The 21,529-nt window shown below is 31.7% G+C and overlaps 1 protein-coding gene across 1 annotated transcript; it reads left to right on the top strand.

Moving 5' to 3' along the window:
- Positions 15,440 to 17,248, top strand: LOC105160386 (ethylene-responsive transcription factor CRF4-like). The gene has a single exon (XM_011077731.2). It carries the CDS (start codon positions 15,906 to 15,908, stop codon positions 17,109 to 17,111), a length of 1,206 nt encoding a protein of 401 aa, XP_011076033.1. The 5' UTR covers positions 15,440 to 15,905; the 3' UTR covers positions 17,112 to 17,248.

Genomic DNA, 21,529 nt, shown 5'->3' on the forward strand with positions numbered 1-21,529 from the left:
AATTGAGCGGCCGCTCACAAACCCCTCTACTTTACAACGGCATCAGTCCTTATCGTCTCAGCCGGCCGCATTCGCCGGTCTCCTCGGCCGACCGCCCTCAGCCTCAGAATATTCTTCCTTGAGGTACTTCTTGAAAGTTATCAACTCAAATCAAACGAGTTCTTTGAATTAACGGTTCTTGGCATTATGAACTTACTAGTGCCTTGGTTAAAGGAATTTGTGTTTTCATTGGAAGATTTGACATAATTATTATTTGATGATCATGGACTTATTACATGTTCCCCTATCTTTTTCTTTATTTCCCATTTTGAATGTTTCGGATAATCATTTCAAGCTGATTCTTGAAGTTCCACTCAAGATTCAAACTCACAGACAAGCCTGAAAACCAGTTAGGTATGATTCCGTACAGAATGGTATACAAAGGTCTCTCCAAGAGCCCTCTCCCAATCTCCCATATAGGAACTGCATCAATTTCTGAAAACTTTCAGTACCCGGTTCCAAAAGACAAGAATTTCTGCCGGATGAAAAAGTTTTTGCATTAGTAGCAGCCAAGGAGTCGACATTCTTTTACTTTAACAAAGATAGAATAGAATATTTCCTATGGCCCCTAAGGACCTATTGAAAGAAGCACGAAAAGATAATTTTATCAATTGAGCTTTGTTATTTTGTCCAACAATTGCAAGAAACAAGTGATCGAGAGAAGATACTCGGAAATATAGTGTTGTACTTTCAATGTCGACTAACAATACCAGAAACAACTTGGAGAAGGACAAGGGTGAGGGGCTCACATACAAGGATGCCCTTGTATTTGAAATATTTTAATGCTTTCTATAGATTTTAAAGCCATTTTTTCTACTTTAGAAGGAGTTGAGGGGTTAAGGAATCCTGATTGTTGACTGAGGATGCGCATCTTGAAAATACTACAGCAAAAAATGGAATTGATTTTCTAGAAGCCAACCTGTAATTACAATTTAACGGTCCAATTTTCTTACCATTGAGAAAATCCCCCCGTACCCATATAAAAAAGAAACATCAGATTAACAGCAAAATTAGAACAGAAATATAAGGTAAGTAATGCTGGAGAAAATCGAGCAGCCACTCCCAAACCCCTTTACTTTATAACGGCATCAGGCCTTATCGTCTCAGTCGGCCGCATCAGCTGCTTTTCTCGGCCGACCGCCCTCAGCCTCAGAATCTTCTTCCTTGAGGTACTTTTTGAAAGTTATCAACTCAAATCAAACGAGTTCTTTGAATTAATGGTTCTTGGCATTATGAACTTAATAGTGCCTTGGTTAAAGGAATTTGTGTTTCCATTGGAAGATTTGACATAATTATTTCTTGATTATTATCGACTTATTACATGTTTCCACCTTTTTTCCCCTTTCTTTTTCTTTATTTCCCATTCTGAATGTTTCGAGTAACCATTTCAAATCGATTCTTTTAATTCCACTCGAGATTTGAAAAGATAATTTTACCAATTCAATTTTGTTATTTTGTCCAGCAATTGTAAGAAACAAGTGATCGAGAGAAGGTATGGGAAATATAGTGTTGTACTTTCAATGTCGACCAGCAATACTAGAAACCACCTGGAGAAGGACAAGGGTGAGGGGCTCACATACAAGGATGCCCTTGTATTTGAAATGTTTCAATGCTTTCTATAGATTTTAAAGCCATTTTTCCTACTATAGAAGGAGTTGAGGGTTTAAGAAGTCCTGATTGTTGACTGGGGATGTGCAAGTTGAATATACCACTGCAAAAAATGGAATTGATTTTCTAGAAGCCAACCTGTAATTACAATTTAATGGTCCAATTTTCTTACTGTTGAGAAAATTCCCCCGCACCCATATAAAAAAGAAATATCAGATGAACAGCAAAATTAGAACAGAAGCACAATATAAGTAATGTTGGAGAAAATCGAGCAGCCACTCCCAAACCCCTCTACTTTACAATGGCATCAATCCTTATCGTCTTAGCCGGCCGCATCCGTCGCTCTCCTTGACTGATCACCCTCAGCCTCAAAATCTTCTTCCTTGAGGTACTTCTTGAAAGTTATCACTCAAATCAAACGAGTTGTTTGAATTAATGGTTCTTGGCATTATGAACTTAATAGTGCCTTGGTTAAAGGAATTTGTGTTTCCATTGGAAGATTTGACATAATTATTTCTTGATGATCATAGACTTATTACATGTTCCCACCTTTTTTTCCGTTTCTTTTTCTTTATTTCACATTCTGAATGTTTCGGGTAACCATTTCAAACCGGTTCTTTAAATTCCACTCAAGATTCGAAAAGATAATTTTACCAATTCAATTTTATTATTTTGTCCAGCAATTGTAAGAAACAAGTGATCGAGAGAAGGTATTGGGAAATATAGTGTTGTACTTTCAATGTCGACCAGCAATACTAGAAACCACCTGGAGAAGGACAAGGGTGAGGGGCTCACATACAAGGATGCCCTTGTATTTGAAATGTTTCAATGCTTTCTATAGATTTTAAAGCCATTTCCTACTATAGAAGGAGTTGAGGGTTTAAGAAGTCCTGATTGTTGACTGGGGATGTGCAAGTTGAATATACCACTGCAAAAAATGGAATTGATTTTCTAGAAGCCAACCTGTAATTACAATTTAATTGTCCAATTTTCTTACCATTGAGAAAATCCCCCCGTACCCATATAAAAAGGAAATATCAGATGAACAGCAAAATTATAACAGAAGCACAATGTAAGTAATGCTGGAAAAAATCGAGCAGCCACTACCAAACCCCTCTACTTTACAACGGTATCAGTCCTTATCGTCTCAGCCGGCCGCATCCGTCGCTCTCCTCGGCTGATCGCCCTCAGCCTCAAAATCTTCTTCCTTGAGGTACTTTTTGAAAGTTATCAACTCAAATCAAACGAGTTCTTTGAATTAATGGTTCTTGGCATAATGAACTTAATAGTGCCTTGGTTAAAGGAATTTGTGTTTTCATTGAAAGATTTGACATAATTATTTCTTGATGATCATCGACTTATTACATGTTCCCACCCTTTTTTTCCTTTCTTTTTCTTTATTTCACATTGTGAATGTTTCGGATAATCATTTCAAGTTGGTTCTTGAAATTCCACTCAGGATTCGAAAAGATAATTTTATCAATTAAGTTTGTTATTTTGTCCAGCAATTGCAAGAAACAAGTGATCGAGAGAAGGTACTTTCAATGTCGACCAGCAATATAAAAAACCACTTGGAGAGCAAGGAATGAGCGAATTTTGCAAAAGAAAACGAATGATTGTTGATTGATTTTGCCAACGGACATTCCTTGGCTGACGAAAAGGTAAGGAAATGTGAGATCGTTAGATCATACCAATGACCATAACTAGTTTATCTGTTTGAACGATTGCCATATTTGCATCGACGGTCAACCAATGAAATCAAGCATGAACTCGACTTTAACCGAAAAAGTTTTTCTTTCATATCTATTTATCCTATTCAATTTCGTTTTCCCTTTAGTTTAATCTCATTCTTTTTACTCATCACAATCAGAATCCCCCCATATGTTTAGTTTTTTGACGAATTATTCAACTTAAAGTCAAATTCATGAGGAATCGACCCTACTCATGCTTATACAAAATATTTATAAGAATTTATTTTTGATAGTCTCGACACCCACATCCTTTTTTCTTTTCAGCTTTTATATTCTCTTGCCAAACAATTTATTTGAAGTAGCCTTTAATCCTTATATCAGTTGATTCATGGAGAGGGTCACTTTCTTTGTAATTATAAAATATCAACTCCAACAATTTAAATAAGGGTAAATTATATTGATATTATTTTAAATTATACTATAATACACAAACATCAAAATTTTTTATAGAATTATAATTGCATTCTCTGAAAAGTGTTAGTATAATATTTTTTAAGCAATTTTTATGTAAGCTTTGTCTCTAAAGAGAAAACGTATTTTTAATTTAGCAAAAAATATAAAATATTTATGTATTTTTTATCTAACATTATCAATTTAATTTACAATTTAAATAACAAAGACTAAAAAGTGAGTAGTGAGAAAACAACGCCTAGGAATCCTACACCAATTAATAATGTTCTTGTTCCCCATAAACGGATTCAAACCCGTTCTTGCCCAAAATGCTGCTAAACCTACATTGTGTAGTACATGGTAAGGTGACCCATGTCGTGGTTAATATTTTTTTATAAATCAAAATTCCACTTGTCAGCTCCATATCTATCCAAGAATCTGATACAAACCATATATACAATTCAAATAATTTGGACCCATCCGGCAAAAGGGTCGTGCCCACGAGTGGGAGGGGCATGGACCCTGAAAATCTGCTTCATTCAATTCTAAACCTAACCCTAAACTTTCAAATAATTAATATTAATTTATTTATTTATAATGAGTGTTTTCGTACTTGTGGGATTTTGTCTTGAATGAAGACAAGAATGACAAGTTGACGCCCACTTTGAGTTTTGTTGAGTGGAGGATTGCGTGGCGGAGTGGTGGTTGAGCTGCCGCCGGAGGAAAGCGGCGAGCAGGTGGGGAGGTGCGTACGTACGCAGGCAGCTGATGATTCTCAATAATTTTGTAATAATAATAGTTTGATTATTATGTTTGTCATAACATTTATTGCTGGGCAGCACATTATATGGGCTGTGCTGTGCGTGCTCTGCTACAGAGAACATGGATTTGGTCAGCTGCATCCCTGCCAGTAATTTATCTCACGCCCGGGATAAGTATGATAGGAGTCATTAATAGGGAGATTCTAATGCATATTGAATTTTATAGGATTTAAATCAATTATATGATAAGTGTAATACGCTTGTAATATTTGATGTATAATTCAATAAAAATGATTAATCACATAATATATCAGACTAGTTGATTCGACCAGATGTGATTTGAATAAAAAAAATTCATAATAATAAGAACGAATGTTAAAGGGCAAAAACATTTTCACAAGACCTCAAAATGTTCCAACTGAATTAATTAGATCGGGTCGAAACGAACCGAAAACAGAGTTTAGTCCTAGTGGGTGTAGGTGAAAGATATCCCACAATATACCTCGGCCAAGAATTTAATCAAGAAACATTAATACAAAAGGGAGAGATGATGAAATATTTAAGATATCCAATAATTAGGGCTTTTGGAGTTTTGACCCAAAAATTAAGGTAGATGAACAAGTACCAAAGCCACCACCAACAAATATTACATGACAAAAACACAAAATATGCAGTGAAAAGCAACCACTTTTTTTCCCTCATTTTAAGGCACGTACACAATAGATATTGCAATTAATGTTGTTATTTGTTGAAATAAAACCTTTGTCTCCCTCATTTTTCCGACCATCTCCATTGCCAGACAGAGCTTCCAATATCAACCAAAAACAAAAACTACCTAATACCAAACTTTGGTCTCACTTTTTTGTTTTTCCTTTAAAATAAAGAAGCCGGTAAGAAATGTTATTAGTCAAGTTAAAACTCGTTGGAGTCCGATTTTATTATAATAAGCAAATTATATTTGATTTGTATAGATTCAACTATTACAGCGTAGTCAGCTCAATCCTAAATTATGTATTAATTAGTGTATCCAATTTATAACCCCATCATGAGGTTACAAACATAGTCAAGAATAGGTCGATTCTTTTTATACGATGTTAGATAGGAAATATCAAATAATTTTGACTCGTAAAAATTTATATTGTACCGGCGTGCATCATTCATATTCTTTTTAATTTAAACATTTATCTAAATAAGAAAAATTGAGAAGAAGACTGAGGAGGGAGGGCAGCAGCAGCGGCAGCACGTGAGGGAAGGACAGGTGGTGGGAGGTGGAGGGGCGTGGAGGGCGCCGGTGAAACGGTGGCTCGTGCATGGGGTCCCCTCATGCCCTCCACTCTCTCTCGAGAACTGGACAACACTCTCTCTCTCTGTGTTTTTAACGTTGTGGACATTTTTCCTTATTATTTTTATTTTACACGAAGACTTTTATTTCCTTTTGTCCGAAAGATGCATGCACTTAAAACTTGGGCTTTTCTTTTTCTCTTTTTTGCCCTTTTTCCACTAAGGCCGAGACCTTTTCACCCCATTGCGCGATCATAATTTCTTTCTAAAATTTAGAAGAGAAATACTCTTAAGGTGTAACTTGTAAAAAAAAAATTAAATAATTTCATATGTAATCACTACAAAAAAAAATATAGTTATTCTTTATATTATAACATCACTATGATTTAAAAATGATAGTGAATTAGTACTATCTACCACGATCTAATAAAATTAATACCAGAATTTATATTTTAACCACAATTAATCAACATTCGTTATGATTTTATCTATAATTAGAAGCCATAGATTTTAATGGAACAAATATTTTGACCTCATTTGTAAAAACAACGGCTAATAGTTGTTTAGCAGCAGTGGTTAATTAATTTCTAAACAATTTTTCTCTTTTAACTATAGTAATAAATCATAGTAAAAAGTCATTTTTTTTAATGAACTAGATTTTAATCCATCAAAATGCACAAAACCTAACTGAAAAAATTATAATTCTTTGTATGAAAGTATTCGAACAAATCAGAATGATTTATTCTATTTAGCTCCAAACTCATCGATTTAAACGAAAAATCAAATAAATTAAAAGAAAGAAATAAATATAAAGTAGCTAGTATATTAATATCCATTATTTATTAAAAGAAAGAAAAACCCAAGTTTGCCAAATGAGTTTTCTTGTAAAGCATGAATTAAAAGTTGGCAAATAAAGAAAATTTTTCATAATTGATCTAACGATTTTAAAAATTAATAATAAAAAGGGAACAAATACTTACGAGAGAGAGAGAGAGAGAGAGAGAGAGAGGGACCAACATCTCTTACTTCAAGTGGACGCCTAGTGACACGTTTGTGGGTGGAAGATAACATTTAATTTGGGTTTGAAAAAAAAGCGTGTTTCTGAGTTAGTCATTGGTGTTTGTTTGATTTGTCGCCATCAAAATTCGAGCTTCGGTATTTTATGCATATCTTTCTACGCTAATACCGACGCCTAATACAGCTTAAGAAAAACACACCGGGCTGCCCGCTGGCCCTTCTTTTCACAACAGATCTCGCAGTTTGGGATTTATTAGAGAAGCATAGGGATTATATATATAAGTCGGGTTTCTGGATTTCCGTTTTCTGTTATCATCATTATCATTATTCCCCTCAATTTCACCCATATTTATCCTTATTCCTCAATTAACGACTTCACTTCACCATCTTACCTCGATAACTTGTTTTCTTAACATTCCTTGTATTTTTGTTGCCAATTTGCCTTTAATGCTCCATTATTACTATAATAATAATAATAAATAAATGTTTACACAATTTCCTTTTTTTTTTTTTCAGTTTGTAAAAATATATATATTTTCTTTGTTTATTTTCACCAATTTAGTTACCTACAAACTCTATCGGGTAATGATTTCATATTTTATTTCCTTTTTTTTAATTTTGGGGTGCATGCACTTTAATTAATACTCTCATCATTCATTGAAATAAATTACTCATGTACTTAATTAATTTTGATATATTAATAAAAGTTTTTTGTTTGCTTATTTATTTTTAAATAAATAATTATTCGAGTAAATACAATAAGTAAGACAAATAATATTTTCACAGTAGACATTGCATGAAATTTATTTGAACTAATTCATCAAAGTTTAATCATGAATACTAATAAATAATTAAAGTAAATAGTTGTCAACTGCAGTTACGCAATGGTTTATCGATCATGGTTTATGAGTATGGGTAAATCAATAATTGTCATGGCAAAAATAATTTTTATGGTGAATAATCATGGTAAATAAATAATTATTTTGAATTAATTACCTATAAATTTCACCAACCAAAATCTTACCTATACGTACAAATACATAAGTCACAAAAGCTTGAAAATGCAGAGAAATAAGGGCACAATAAGCTGATTTTTCACATAAACCAAGGGACATCTAGGGCTTGATGCCAATTAAGTAATTCATGATTAAGGGCTCAAATTTATTACTTATATATACATAATTTAATCATTAAAAAAAAAACATCTTGGACGTGATGCTCATTGACTTATTCCTCAACTCTAAATCAAGAGACCATACATACATACATATATGCATAACACCTTAAGTTTTATTAATTGACCATTTGACATAATTATTATTTATTAAACACATTATTAATCTCTAAGTATAGTAATAGAAAAAGATCCCTTACTTATTTGAACAACTTAGGGACAATATATAAGTTAATAATATTTTGTCAAGCTCAATGTATTAATGTCTTTTGTTTTAGAGTAAATTACTATGAATTTTTTTAAAATTTGTCATAACTACAATTATTCCTTATCATTTAAAAAAAATTATAAATGCCTTCCTAATTAAACTAACAATCATCTCAAAAGTACCCTCTCCCATTACACCTCATTATAGTAACTATTTGCTAAATAGCAATTAATTTTATAATTTTTTAAATAATAATTATAATAAATATTTTAGGCAAACTAAATGCAATTTACCCTTTGTTTTATGATATTCTCATCACTTGGCTCAATGGGGGAGCTGCCCAAACTCCAAGACTACTACTAGTCGTTTAGCTACTTCACATTTATTTTCATGCAATTTGTCTTCACGAATTAATGGGGAATCCCTTGTATGATAAACACTTTTATTATAAAAGCTTTGGTGATTTAATTTTTACACATATGCATGTATATATGGATCAAGATTAAATTATAAAAGATTGAAATAAATTTAAATAATCAATTTTATATAAAGCAGTAAAATGCACATTTTATTTAATCAGTATTTTGAGTGAATTTGTTATAATTACATTACGTATTTCAATCATTAGGAATCAATATATGTTAATTATCAATATCAAATATTTACTATTAAAATAGATATCTATACATTGGTACGATTCAGATCTATGAGCTATAAACCACGGATCTCAACTTCGCTTACTAAGCTAGACACCGTTAACAGAATGCAGGAGTTAAATATGGTAATAAGTGTCCATCCATGTCACATGATGAATATATGTCAAAATTTAGGGGTGCCGTAGTCCAATTAATCAATATATGAAATAGAACATAACCGAATTTTTTGCATGTCTGAAAATTACATCTAAATAGTAAAAGTATTATTATATTTATGATCCTTTAAACCTTTTTGTTTTATATTTTTAATTTAGGCCCACAGTTCATGCGGTGCAAATGGTATGGATTTAGTCAAAGAAATGAGGAGCACTATTTTGTTGGAGGCTCTTATCTTTTCCTACATTTTTTTAAGGTTATAAATATTTTTTTATTATTTGAAAATTATCAACACCTTCTGATTTTAATAACCGTCTAACAATTTACATATCCGTTAGTCTCCATTATATTTCCATCTATTTTTTGTGGTGAACTAACCAAAATGCTTTTGTAGAGTATAAATTATAATTTGCTTATTTTTTGAAACTTTCTATAAAAAAAAAATATGAACTAAGCGGCTAATATTTTTTATAATTTTTTTCTATATATATCAAGAGTAAAGTTGACAATTCCAAACCTCCATTCAAGGTTTACAAAATTTCATCAAACATAAGAGATTATGTATAATTTTTCAAATAATAAAAGAGCATTCATAATTATATATGCTAAATCTCGAGGAGCTCGTTGTAATCAACCATATACTTAACATAGATGCATGCATGTGAATTGTACATCATGATAAGAAGATGGTACCTCAACCATGTGTGAATACACGCAATCACATGATATAATAAGTTTTTAATTTTTACATGCAATGCATGCACGCATGCTAGGACGTCAAACAAATATATAGTACGTTAGTGTTACTTTTTGCCAAACTGTAGGTGTTAATTACACGTGGGATGATGATGAAATTTGTAGGGTTACATGTCAAAACGTATTATGTATTGAGTCATATATTAATGTTTGTTTTATATGTAAAGCGCATTCTCAAATTGGATGTATTATGTATGATGCCACTGTTCGTTCAATAGAAACGTGTTTTGAAATTTTAATTATACTTATCGTAGAAACAATTGATGTAGGGTTTTCCTCCTTTTTGTAAACTTTTAATTAATTGATGCGTGGTTGGTTGGGAGTTTATTAGACTGATAATTGATGGGTTAATTAAATGCTGATTCATATTCTATTGGTTGGGACAATATCTTTGACTCATTCACTAATTAAGCAAATAATTCAAATTTTTCCTTAATTTGTATGAGTGATAATTACATTAATTTTCTCACGCTATTAATACTAAATCAATATATCCTTCAATAATATTTAAATCACAACTATAGTGAATTAAGATACTACGACCAATTACAAATTCAGATGAGAAAAAATATGATTTTTTTGCTATGGTTAATTATTATAGTAAAAAGAAAATTATGACAATTACAAATCAGCCACATTTCGCAACGACCATTAGCCATTGTTCTGTAAGTGTGAACTAAGATAAATACCTATACCTGTAAAGAGATTGAACTCCACAATTTGTTCATAAGACCTCAACCTCAATCATCATATCAAAACACCAGAATATGGTAAATTCAGTTATTTGATCTATATATTCTTAACGATTGTGAAATCGATACATAAAATGAAGTTTTCACAATGGGTAACGAACATTTGCTATGATTTTAATTATAACCAAAATATTTTTGCTGTGATTTTTAGCTGTGATTAATATTTTGATCTCAATAGTATAAACAACGACTAATAGCCGATGGACAGCTATTGTGAATTTGTAATTGCCACACTTTTTCATTTTTAATCATACCTAGTAACTAACCATTACCAAAAGTAATGTTTTTGCTAGTACTTTTGTTTGCACGTGCCTTTATTGTATTTTTTTTTTTACTATATCATTTTTGGATTTTATAAAAAACAAATATGAAAAGAGAACTCAACATATAAATTTAAATAACCACTCCACATGCAAAAACTGTATACGCTCATCAAATTTGATCTTAATTAGTAAATGCGCACGTTACATTATTTTTTTTATATTGTTATATAATATTGCATCAAAAATTTGAAAATAAACTTTATGAAGAAGTAATTAATATTTTATAAGCATGTGATCATGCCCGGAATTTCCTTTGAATCTTGAATCCCTAGCTAACTTCTTTTTGCACAATTAGACGCACAACATTTATCCTTATTTTCGCGCGTCAAAATCAACTTCTGACAAAATGCCAATCCCCCCGTTGAATTCTTGGATTATAGCAACCCTAAAGGTGCACCAGAAACTTCAATTTTCAGCGTAAGGGCTAAGTGACAACTCCACTTGATTTTTTTATCTCCCACACTTGACTTAATTTGAACACACAATAATGCTAAAATATGAGTAATTATTGATACAATTAAGAAGGTGTTTCGCTAAATTTATAAGTTTTTCAAAACATTTTAAAAAATTAATATCAAATAATAGACGTCCCCCGGAAAGCAAAAATTTTCATTTATGTAATTTTAAATTCTAATAGTTTGATGATTTTTTTTATCATTATTATAGTGTAAAGAACTTATGATGCCAAATACTATAACATCTTATAAGTTCTAACAATTTTTTTTTATTCAAACACTTTAAAAACTTATTTTTCAAAATAAAATTAATTTTTTTAAGCTTTTAAAAAAATCTTACCTAAAGTAAAAACCTATAAAATATTTCAAATAAGTTTTGCGAAATTAACTCCCTCTAAATCATGAATTGACATAAAGCTTGATGTCTATGACAATGATACGACTTCAATGCAATATATATTAACATCATGCTATAAAACGTTACTTAAATTTCACGATTCTTTCACTATTTACTTTAATTTTGTGGCTAAAATGACGGACATATGTTTCAAATTGTTGATGCAATAACAAGGCGTTATTCTTCATGTAGTAAATGTAATAATTTTTTTTTTTTTTTTTGTGCTGCTGAGAAACATGAAATACAAATATATATATATATATATATATATATGTATAGTACTGGTTATAATGTGAATTTATGATTAAATTATCGTGAGGGCAGCACCCGTGCATGCTACTCTTTGTCCTACTATGTTTTTATGGTTTTAATGAGTGATTTTTCTAATATATATATCATGAATCCAGACAAAAAAATTCAGATAGTCTGGACAATATTGATACACCCACACACATATATATATATATATATTTATACAATATTAGTCTCACTGCTGAAATAATACGACTATTCACAATACTGTTTTATATTTTTACATTCATAATTTTGTAATTATTTGGGTAAATTACATTGACATCCCTTAAGGTTAAGTCTAATTATACGAACATTTCATGTCCTTTTCAAAATTATGAATACACCAATTGTTATCGCAGTTATAATTACAAATATATATTCTATTACGTAACAAAATTTTACATAAACACCTCCGAAAGTACCAATATTTTTTTAGAAGATGAACTTATAATTTTATAAAAGATAGAGAGTGTTACAATCATACGCAGTTGAAAAGCAACCGGGGTGACATGGACCAAAAAAACAACCAAAAGGACAACCTAAATCTTTCAAAATATTGTAGTATCCGTGCAATTCAATCTTGCATTAGTACTGGTCAAGAGTTAATGCTGATGGTAATAATTGATCTCCTACATTCAAAATACCATATATTGTAGTTAATAATTGATATTACCATATATAATTGTTAAAGTTAATTATTACGACCGCCATTTATTTATCAAATTTACTCCACAGAAAGACTTAACGATTTTTGTTTTATTTTTGAGTAAATTGATTAAATGTTATGAATTAAAATTATTAATATTGTAATAATTAATATGTTATTTATTAGTATTAAATTATAATTATTATTATTATAATAGATAAACAATTATAATAAAAAGAAAAAGAAGATCAAACGTCATCAGGACATGTTATTAATCATTATCATTGGGATTCTATTTTTCGCATAAGGGAAGAAAATAATTGAGAAAATAAGGGAAAACATTTGTTTTTTTTTTTTGAGTAAAAGCCAGAATTATTATTTATTAAATAAATTAATTACAATCATTAATACCAAATATCTATATTTAACAATAAACAATAATTCTAACAATCATATAGCTAATCAACAACTACTGTTAAAACAGAACAATATTTTCACAGTAATTGAACTAGGCCTCGTTGAATTTCTAGAGCAGAAAGTTACCATATTAGACTTGAAATTATAACCATAAGAAAGAAGAGTAATATAAAGTAATAATTATGATGAATTAGGAAAAATTCTAATCAAAATCAATTATGAACGAATCTAAATCAATTATATAATAAATATAATATATTTATAGTGTGATTGGTGTTTAATTTAGAAATTTATCAATACATAATAAATATATTATATTTATTATATAATTAATTTAATTTAGGTAAGAATTTTTTCAAAATTAGTAGGAAATAAAAGGAAAAGACAGTCACTTAGTAGTGAAGATTAATGAGGTGTGGTGCAGGGCCACAATTGGTGACGGGGATTATCACAGACACAGTATCAGACCAACTCATGAGGTTTCTGTACTGTTACCATGTGGCTTGTGTGCGGTTAAACATTATTGCTCCCTCCAAATTTTTACCCTCTAAAGCATTGTCTTTGCCTTTGCGCACACGCGCCCCACCCACGTGCCCAAACTATAAATCTACTATTGATTGTCGTTGCATATTGTTCCAATATATACATAATAAATAATTTTTTATATCTTTTCAAATAATTCTACAACACTGCATAATATAATTTTGTTTTTTTTTATTTAATTATGGATTTTTGTTATATGGTAAGTTGGGTGAGAGACAACCATGTAATCATGTTATGCTGCATCGATACAATATAAATTTTACTACTGACACGACTTAATTCTTATTATTTGATATTTTTATTAAAAAAAAATCCTTCATGAGATACTAATGTATGTCCAAATTGAACCCGAACTGATGATCTATTGATCACAACATCTCAACTGTGCTATTTAAACTAGGCAGCATTGCTATTTTTTTTTTTAATTTTACTTTATCGTCAACGATTTTATAAACAAATGCTCAAATTAATTCAAAATTTAAAAGTAGTACTTTAATAAATAAGTTGGTGAAAAAATTAAATAAAAAATATAGTAAAAATATTTAAACAAAAAATCTTATACAATTAGAATATAAATAACAAAACAATATATCAGTTAATAATATATTGCAAAATGAGGTGTGAAACCCCTTACGAGTGCCTATTCGAATTAGATAGTACATATTTTTTACTTTAAAATATAAACAGTTATATATTTTAAGATTTACGTACAGAGAAATTAAATTACAGATGAAAATAAAAAGTGAGTAATTAAAATGATTCTTCATAAAAGAAAATTATAAAAATAACATTAAAAAATCGCCTATCAAAATAATTAATTTGAAGCAAATTAAAAGGGGTTTTATTAAAATTGAATTCAAATATTAGGAAGTAAAATGAATTAGCGAGTATGTTACCGCAGAAGGTAACAACCGTGGAGGACACGCGCAGTTAACACTTTCTCGAGAGAAGAAATGACTAGGAAACAAGGTAAAACCCAGAGAGCCGTACAAATCGAATTTAAATATGGCGGCGAATCCTAGGTTGCCCGCCACGTTATTCCTAGCTGTAATAATCCTTATTTTAACCCCAATTAAAATTCCAAAAACAACCACCCCCAAGATTAAATAACCCCAAGAACCCCCCCCCCCTCCTAATCCTGCTGGTTTACAGCTAATAAAACGGCAACAAAATCTTACCGAAATTAAATTTATTTAAATTAAATTACTGATAAAGAAAATATGATATTATTTTATCATCATATAAAAAATTATTTTTCTTGAAATATATATGACATAATAAATTTATTATATTTATCATATAATTTATTTATATTCTATCAAACTTGAATTTAAATTGGAATTTTTGGAATTATAATTGGTCAAAGAAGAGAGTTGCAGTTGCTGCAAATGTCTTTTTAATTTCTGCCGACAATTTTCTTTTAACTGGGCCGAGCATCCTGGGCCTCACGTGACCGGTCACACGTACTCCGAGGTTAAAAAATTAAAACCCTCCCTCCCCCATGCATTCACTCATTCGACCAACCCCATGCGTGGGCCCCGCACCTGCCGTCGGCGCTGCCCGGAATCTTCACGCCGGCGGTGGTCGGTCTGCTCTTCTTCACGGTCTAAGACTTTCCCGTTAGTTCTGAGATATTTTTATTTTCTAATTTCAAGATTATTTTAAGTTATCAACATAAGTAACAAAAAGACTGTTTTTTTGAGATTTTTTTTAAGATAAAATAATAATAATAATAATAAAATAAAGAAATTGGTCTGCGTATTTTTTTGGCGTTACCAATTTCGGCGATCCTATAAGACAGCGATTTCAGTGTAGATTGAGTCTCCGCACAAAACCTCAAAACTCTGTCCCTCTAAACACTCAAGAACTTGATTCTCTCTCTACTCTCTCTTTCCTCAAACACTTTCCATTCTTACAACAGAAGGATCGATTTTTTTCCCTTCTCTCTTTCCTTTTAAAACCCAAAACCTCTAACACGATACCTTTTACACCTCCTCTTTTCTAGCTATACACATAGGCCTACTTTGTAAGAAAAGAGTCTCTCCCCTTCTCTTTGTCGGATTTCAATCTCATCTTTTAAGGTTCATGTCCTTTTTATTTGTGCGAGCGAGCGTGGGTTTGATTCTCTCTGCCGATTCTGATACTCGTCTTTGACGGTGTCTTTGTTAGTATACCTCAAAGTAATCTCCCTTTAGTCCCACGCTTGTTTGCTTTAATCTTTTTAAGCCTTATATAGCTTAATCTTGTATGTTAAAGAGTAGTGCAAAGTGTTTGAAGATTGATGATAGCAATGGATCAAAGTTTTTTATGGCCAGTGAAATACACGGAGCACAAGAGAGTAAGCAAGAAACTCATCAAGCCATCCAAACAGAACCTTAAGAAGCTGCCCTCTGATGCAAGAAAATTGCAAGAACAGCGGCAGCATCTGAATGGCCCCAGAACTGTCCGAATTTCCGTTACTGACCCTGACGCCACGGATTCCTCCAGTGATGAAGAGGACGAGCTTTTTCGAAGGCAGCGCGTCAAGAAGTACATCACTGAAATCAGAATGGAAACAGCTGTCGCTGTCAGCAACGCCGCCAGGAATAGAGCTGTGGAGATTCTCCAGCCTAAGACAAAGCCCATGAAGGTTAAGGAGGTTCCGGCGGTAGGCCGCGGCGGCGCCAGGAAGTTTAGGGGAGTCCGGCAACGGCCGTGGGGCAAGTGGGCTGCTGAAATAAGAGACCCTTCTAGAAGGGTTAGGCTTTGGTTGGGTACTTATGACACTGCAGAAGAGGCTGCTATGGTTTACGACAACGCCGCGATAAAGCTCCGTGGACCGGATGCTTTAACCAACTTTATTACTCCGCCGGCCAAGGATACTTCGCCGGAGATTAACGTGACGTCAGCTTCCGGTTATGATTCCGGTGATGAGTCGCATAACCAGCTTTCTTCTCCAACTTCTGTTCTCCGCTTCAGAAGTAGTCAATCAAGCGAAGAAGCCGAACCGACCGGACTAAGTAGCCAATCAAGTGAATACACCGAACCAAGCCGGTCTGATCCGGTTCAGGATTTGGTAAAGGAGGAGGAACCATGTGATTCAGTGGTAGGTTACTTCATCGACACCAAAGATGATCTGAACCGGTTGGGGTGTGAGTCGGGTCCCATTAATGGGCTTGCTCGGGAGTTGGAGGAATGTCAAGGGGAAACAAGTATGGTACCGGACTACTCTACTGACCATTTGCCTATGGACATCCCGTTCTTGGACAATTTCTTCAATTTTGAACCGGAAAACGAGCCGTTATTCAACGATGCACCGAGTTTTGTCAATGGTTTCGATGAATTCACCATGTGTATGGATGACTTCCCAGCTCTGGACAGCAATCTAGGAAACGTTAACTACGGAGACATTAAGGATTCGTTTCAAGAACTTTGTACACTTGAAGTCGAGGATTACTTTCAAGACATGAGTGATTTTGGTAGCGTTGATGCACTCTTAGCTATATGATGATGTGCAGAATATGTTGAAGTGTTACATAGTCGGCTTGCCGATCAAGGCAAATTTTGTTCACCGGCTATCGGTTTGTATTTTCATTTAGTTGAAAAGTGTTAGTCGGAGCTATAATTATTTATTTGTTCTTAGTACGTATATATCTCCATCCGAAATAGAAATGGAGATTGAGTGAGTTCTGTTTGTTTCAAACATATAAGTAAGGATATATATATATATTTCGAACAATAAAATGTTGTGCTTGGTCCAAAATTGTTCGTATTATCACATGATGTTTCTTTAATAATTCGATTCTAAGTTATTAAAGTTACATATATGTGTTTATTTAATTTGTGTCCAAATGATAATAATAATACTATTTGCAGCTCATGTGTGGATGTGAATCCTGCAATTCCTTTTGTCTATATATTACCACACGGGTAGGCGGAATTCTCGGTTGTCTGTTTGACCGATTGATGACAAGTTGCTGGTTGTGCAAGTGTAAAAACAAATCACCTTAATGCTCCCTTTTCTTGCAAGATCTTACTTTGTGGCGATCACTCGACCACACAACATTCAAACTTGTGCATTTGATGTTGTGCCGAAAGCAAGTGCAATAATTCTACGAAAATTAAATTATGGACTTAGGTATATTTAATTTAGGTTGAGAAATATAGAGAATGGCTCACAGTTACTAAGGTATAGCACGATTAATTTTCTTGTGCTATAGCTTGCTGTCTGCATTTATTACACATGGATATTATGGATTTGCATGATATATATATACAAAAGGAAGTAAATATTTTCAGCTTCCTAGTATTAATATTATATAAATATATATATATATATATGCATTATGTGAAAGTTTAAGTAATTGGAGACGAGAGTCGTTTAATATGTAATATCTTAATCGAACGTGGTTGGATTGACGGGAACTTTCATATACGAACTGAGTGTATAATTTTTTGAAAATCTTGAAAATGAGGGTAAAAATTATTAAAATTATAGCAAACTTAATTTTTTTTGGATATACATTATATCTATAGCAAACTTAAAAATGAAGGTCATTTCTGTTCTTGTAATTATAGATCGTTAGAACTAGAATTGTCAGCACAAGACTAAATATATCAAAAAAAGATCAAATGCAAGATGTTCAGGACTAAATTTGGTAATGAAAGGACCAAACGTATAAATAAAGTAAGCTACAAGATCAAAAATATTATTTATAAGAGTAAAAATGTAATTTTACCTAAAATTAATAACTTGATGTGTAAAGAAAAAAGAAAAATTTTGAAGGGTGATGATATTGTGGGCTAAAAAATCCTTCACTCTATGTAATGAATTGGACCATATATACATATATATATATATGTAAGAATGACTTGCATTTTACTCCAACAAGAGATAAGAGGTAGTGATAATGATGACTGGGGCGCCCTAATTATGTCTGAGATTAAATTTGAAGTGCTGGACCTGGAATTATAATTCCATCTGCACAGTGATGATAGATTGAGAGAGGGGCATCTGAAAACTAGCATCACGCGCGCTCCACACGCCCTCCAAACTACAAACATTCACACTCACATCATTATGTCTCAACCCCTTTCCCACTGTTAGTTATGTAACTGTACATTTGAAAGGCGTTGACCATTCCTTCCAACTATATTTTCTTTTCTTACTTCCTATCCAATTTTGCTTTTGTTTATTACTACCAATTTGAATATATGTTCAGTGCCTATGAATATTAATGTGATTGGTGAGGTTGACATTCTATTATTATGGATTTAAATTTTATTAATATTTCGATATTGTTCTATTATAACAGTAATTATTAATTTCATAGAATAGATGTTGAATTTTTTTGATCTTTTATTTTATGTAATTTTAAAAATGGTTTTGGAATTCGAAAAACTCGATACATTTAACCCCATAAATTCTGTAAGACAAATGACTAAATGTGTCGAGTTTTCTCAATTTTGGAACATTTGAAAAATCCCTTTGAGACCATTTGGAAAATTCCACGTATAGGACTAAATGTGTCGAATTTTCTCAAATTTGTTATTATTTTTAAAATTTCTTAGAATATAGGATTAAAAGTGTTGAGCCCCATATCCCATGGGACAACAAGTGTAATTTTGTCTACTATTGACAAATATTTTTTTTTTCCATACATTAGGATTCAATCCACAACATTTTTATCACCTGAACAAGATAAAATATTTTCTCATCTATAGCCACAGAAACATGAAATTTGGGAAAAAGAAGAAGAAGAACCAAATTTCTCCAACAAATATTTTCTTGGGGTGGGGTGGGGGGGGGGGGGCCTCCTGTCTGGGAACTGTCTGAGAAACAGAGCTTAAAAATGAGAAAATGTTGAAAATTTATGTTGTTGGTAGTGGAAAATGACATGAGTCGTGAGTTGTAAAGGGGTTGGAGGCCTCCAGATTGTGGAAAACATTCACACCTTGCGCTGCACGGGTACGTACTTACTACTCTGGAAAAACAATAATGAATATTGGAGCTGACTTCTTCTTGCCAAAAGTCTACACATTATTAGTGCAATCAGATGGTTTTTTATTATTACAAATATCTTATATATGTTCAATTATTTAGATATTTTTTTTAGGTTAGCATATATATACATATAGGACTCATTGTGTATAATTAATTACATTAATATACGTTTGGAAAAAAGATATACAGCTCGTACACACATCATAACTTTATTACATTTCATTAAATAGTTAGGTGAAAAGTGTGTCATGCATGTATTGCTACACATGCATATGTACTAATTCATCTACATTATTGCTAAATGAGAAACTTTTTATTTAAATTTAAACTTCCATCATTTTGAAGTTGCTTTTTAAGATGATATGTATTTAATTTATAAAAATAATAAGTATTTATAATATTTGTTCTTTGCATAGGCATCGAGTACGCACTTATTTTTATATATTAACTATGCGACAAGATTAACGTATGCTAGTTTTCGAATTTTAAAAAATGCAATCCGATTGCATTTTTTCAGTAATTTTGATTGTCTTTCATGTGAAATAATATTTTAAAATTATAAGATAAAATTATTAAAATTATAATTTTTCGTATGTGTTTATTACTCCTAATAAATAAGAAAAGAATTCCGTAAATATTTTAGGACGATGTGGGAGATATTTTGGTATTATTTGAAAAAGAAGAGAAAAATATCTGGAAAATTTGTAATCCACATGAAGGAAAGCTTGTTGTGCAAGGGTGCAACAACAGATGCTAACAGCAAAAGACAAATCTATAAATCATTATATCTTGCACCAAGGTTGCTGCATCACCCAAATCTCATTAATTATTTATTTATTTATTTTTCATTTTTACTGGGGATGGGGACGTGGCTCATTCATCACCATCACTAGAATGTCCCCCTTTGCAACTAATCAAAACATTTGCTTTCTACTTTTAACTACTTTTTGTGTAACATTTCATAATATTTTGAAGGCTGCGTTGTTGTAATGGATTTTTTTGAAATTTGTTATAATTATAATATTATTTTATTATTTAAAAAAATTATAAATATTTTTTAAAATTAGTAATTATTTAATAAATAAATTCTTGTAACAGTCCATTGTAGGGGTATTTATTAAATATCTATTAATTTTAGATAAAATATTTGTAATTTTTTACATAACGAGGGAGTATTTGTTGTTATAACAAAGCCCATTGGAGTCTGTTGTAATTTACTCTATGTTTAATTGAACATGGTACTCTTGTTTGTAGACGAATTCATATTTTTTTAAAAATAAATAGATAAATGAGAGATATTTAAGATTTATGAATTTCCATAAATTTGAATGATGAAGCTGATCAATCACTTCAAATTCTTGTTCATAAATGAAGCACATTAACAACAAACACTCATCTTCAATTACCAATTCTTGGAGATTAATGCATATTATTAATTCTTATTGTGATTCCTAAAATTAAGAGAAGAATCTTACTCAAAAAATCTACAGTATTTATAATTATATATAATAAAATTTATGAAAATTTGTTGTAATTTATATATAACCGTTACCAAATTTTGTTGTCTCCAATAAAACCCAATAAAAAATTAAAAAATGAAAGAAAGCGTTGGGGATTTTTCAGTAAATTCAAAAGAAAATGATAGCCTCCAGAAGCTGTTGTGCAGACCCGACCCCTACTGTAATAAAACAAGGTCGAAAAGAAGACCCCTTTTTCCCTGCAGAAAATTACAGTGTGCAGTGCAGCAGATGAGTGCTCTGCTTTTTCCATTTGTCAAAAACTCATGCCCTGATTTTAGCTTCCAGCCCCCATTGCAAAAGTGCTGGAGCCAAATGCGATGTTGGATTGCCAAAAATCATCATGTAATCATTTCTTCTAATTCTTGAGGGTTTTTTTATTAAGCGTGTTTCTCTCTCTCTCTC

The sequence above is a fragment of the Sesamum indicum genome, linkage group LG4 (assembly GCF_000512975.1).
Source record: "Sesamum indicum cultivar Zhongzhi No. 13 linkage group LG4, S_indicum_v1.0, whole genome shotgun sequence".
Lineage (NCBI taxonomy): Eukaryota > Viridiplantae > Streptophyta > Magnoliopsida > Lamiales > Pedaliaceae > Sesamum > Sesamum indicum.

Bases quoted from the DNA above. Each gene is read 5' to 3' on its own strand.
- LOC105160386 (XM_011077731.2), top strand. From the start codon at position 15,906: ATGATAGCAATGGATCAAAGTTTTTTATGGCCAGTGAAATACACGGAG.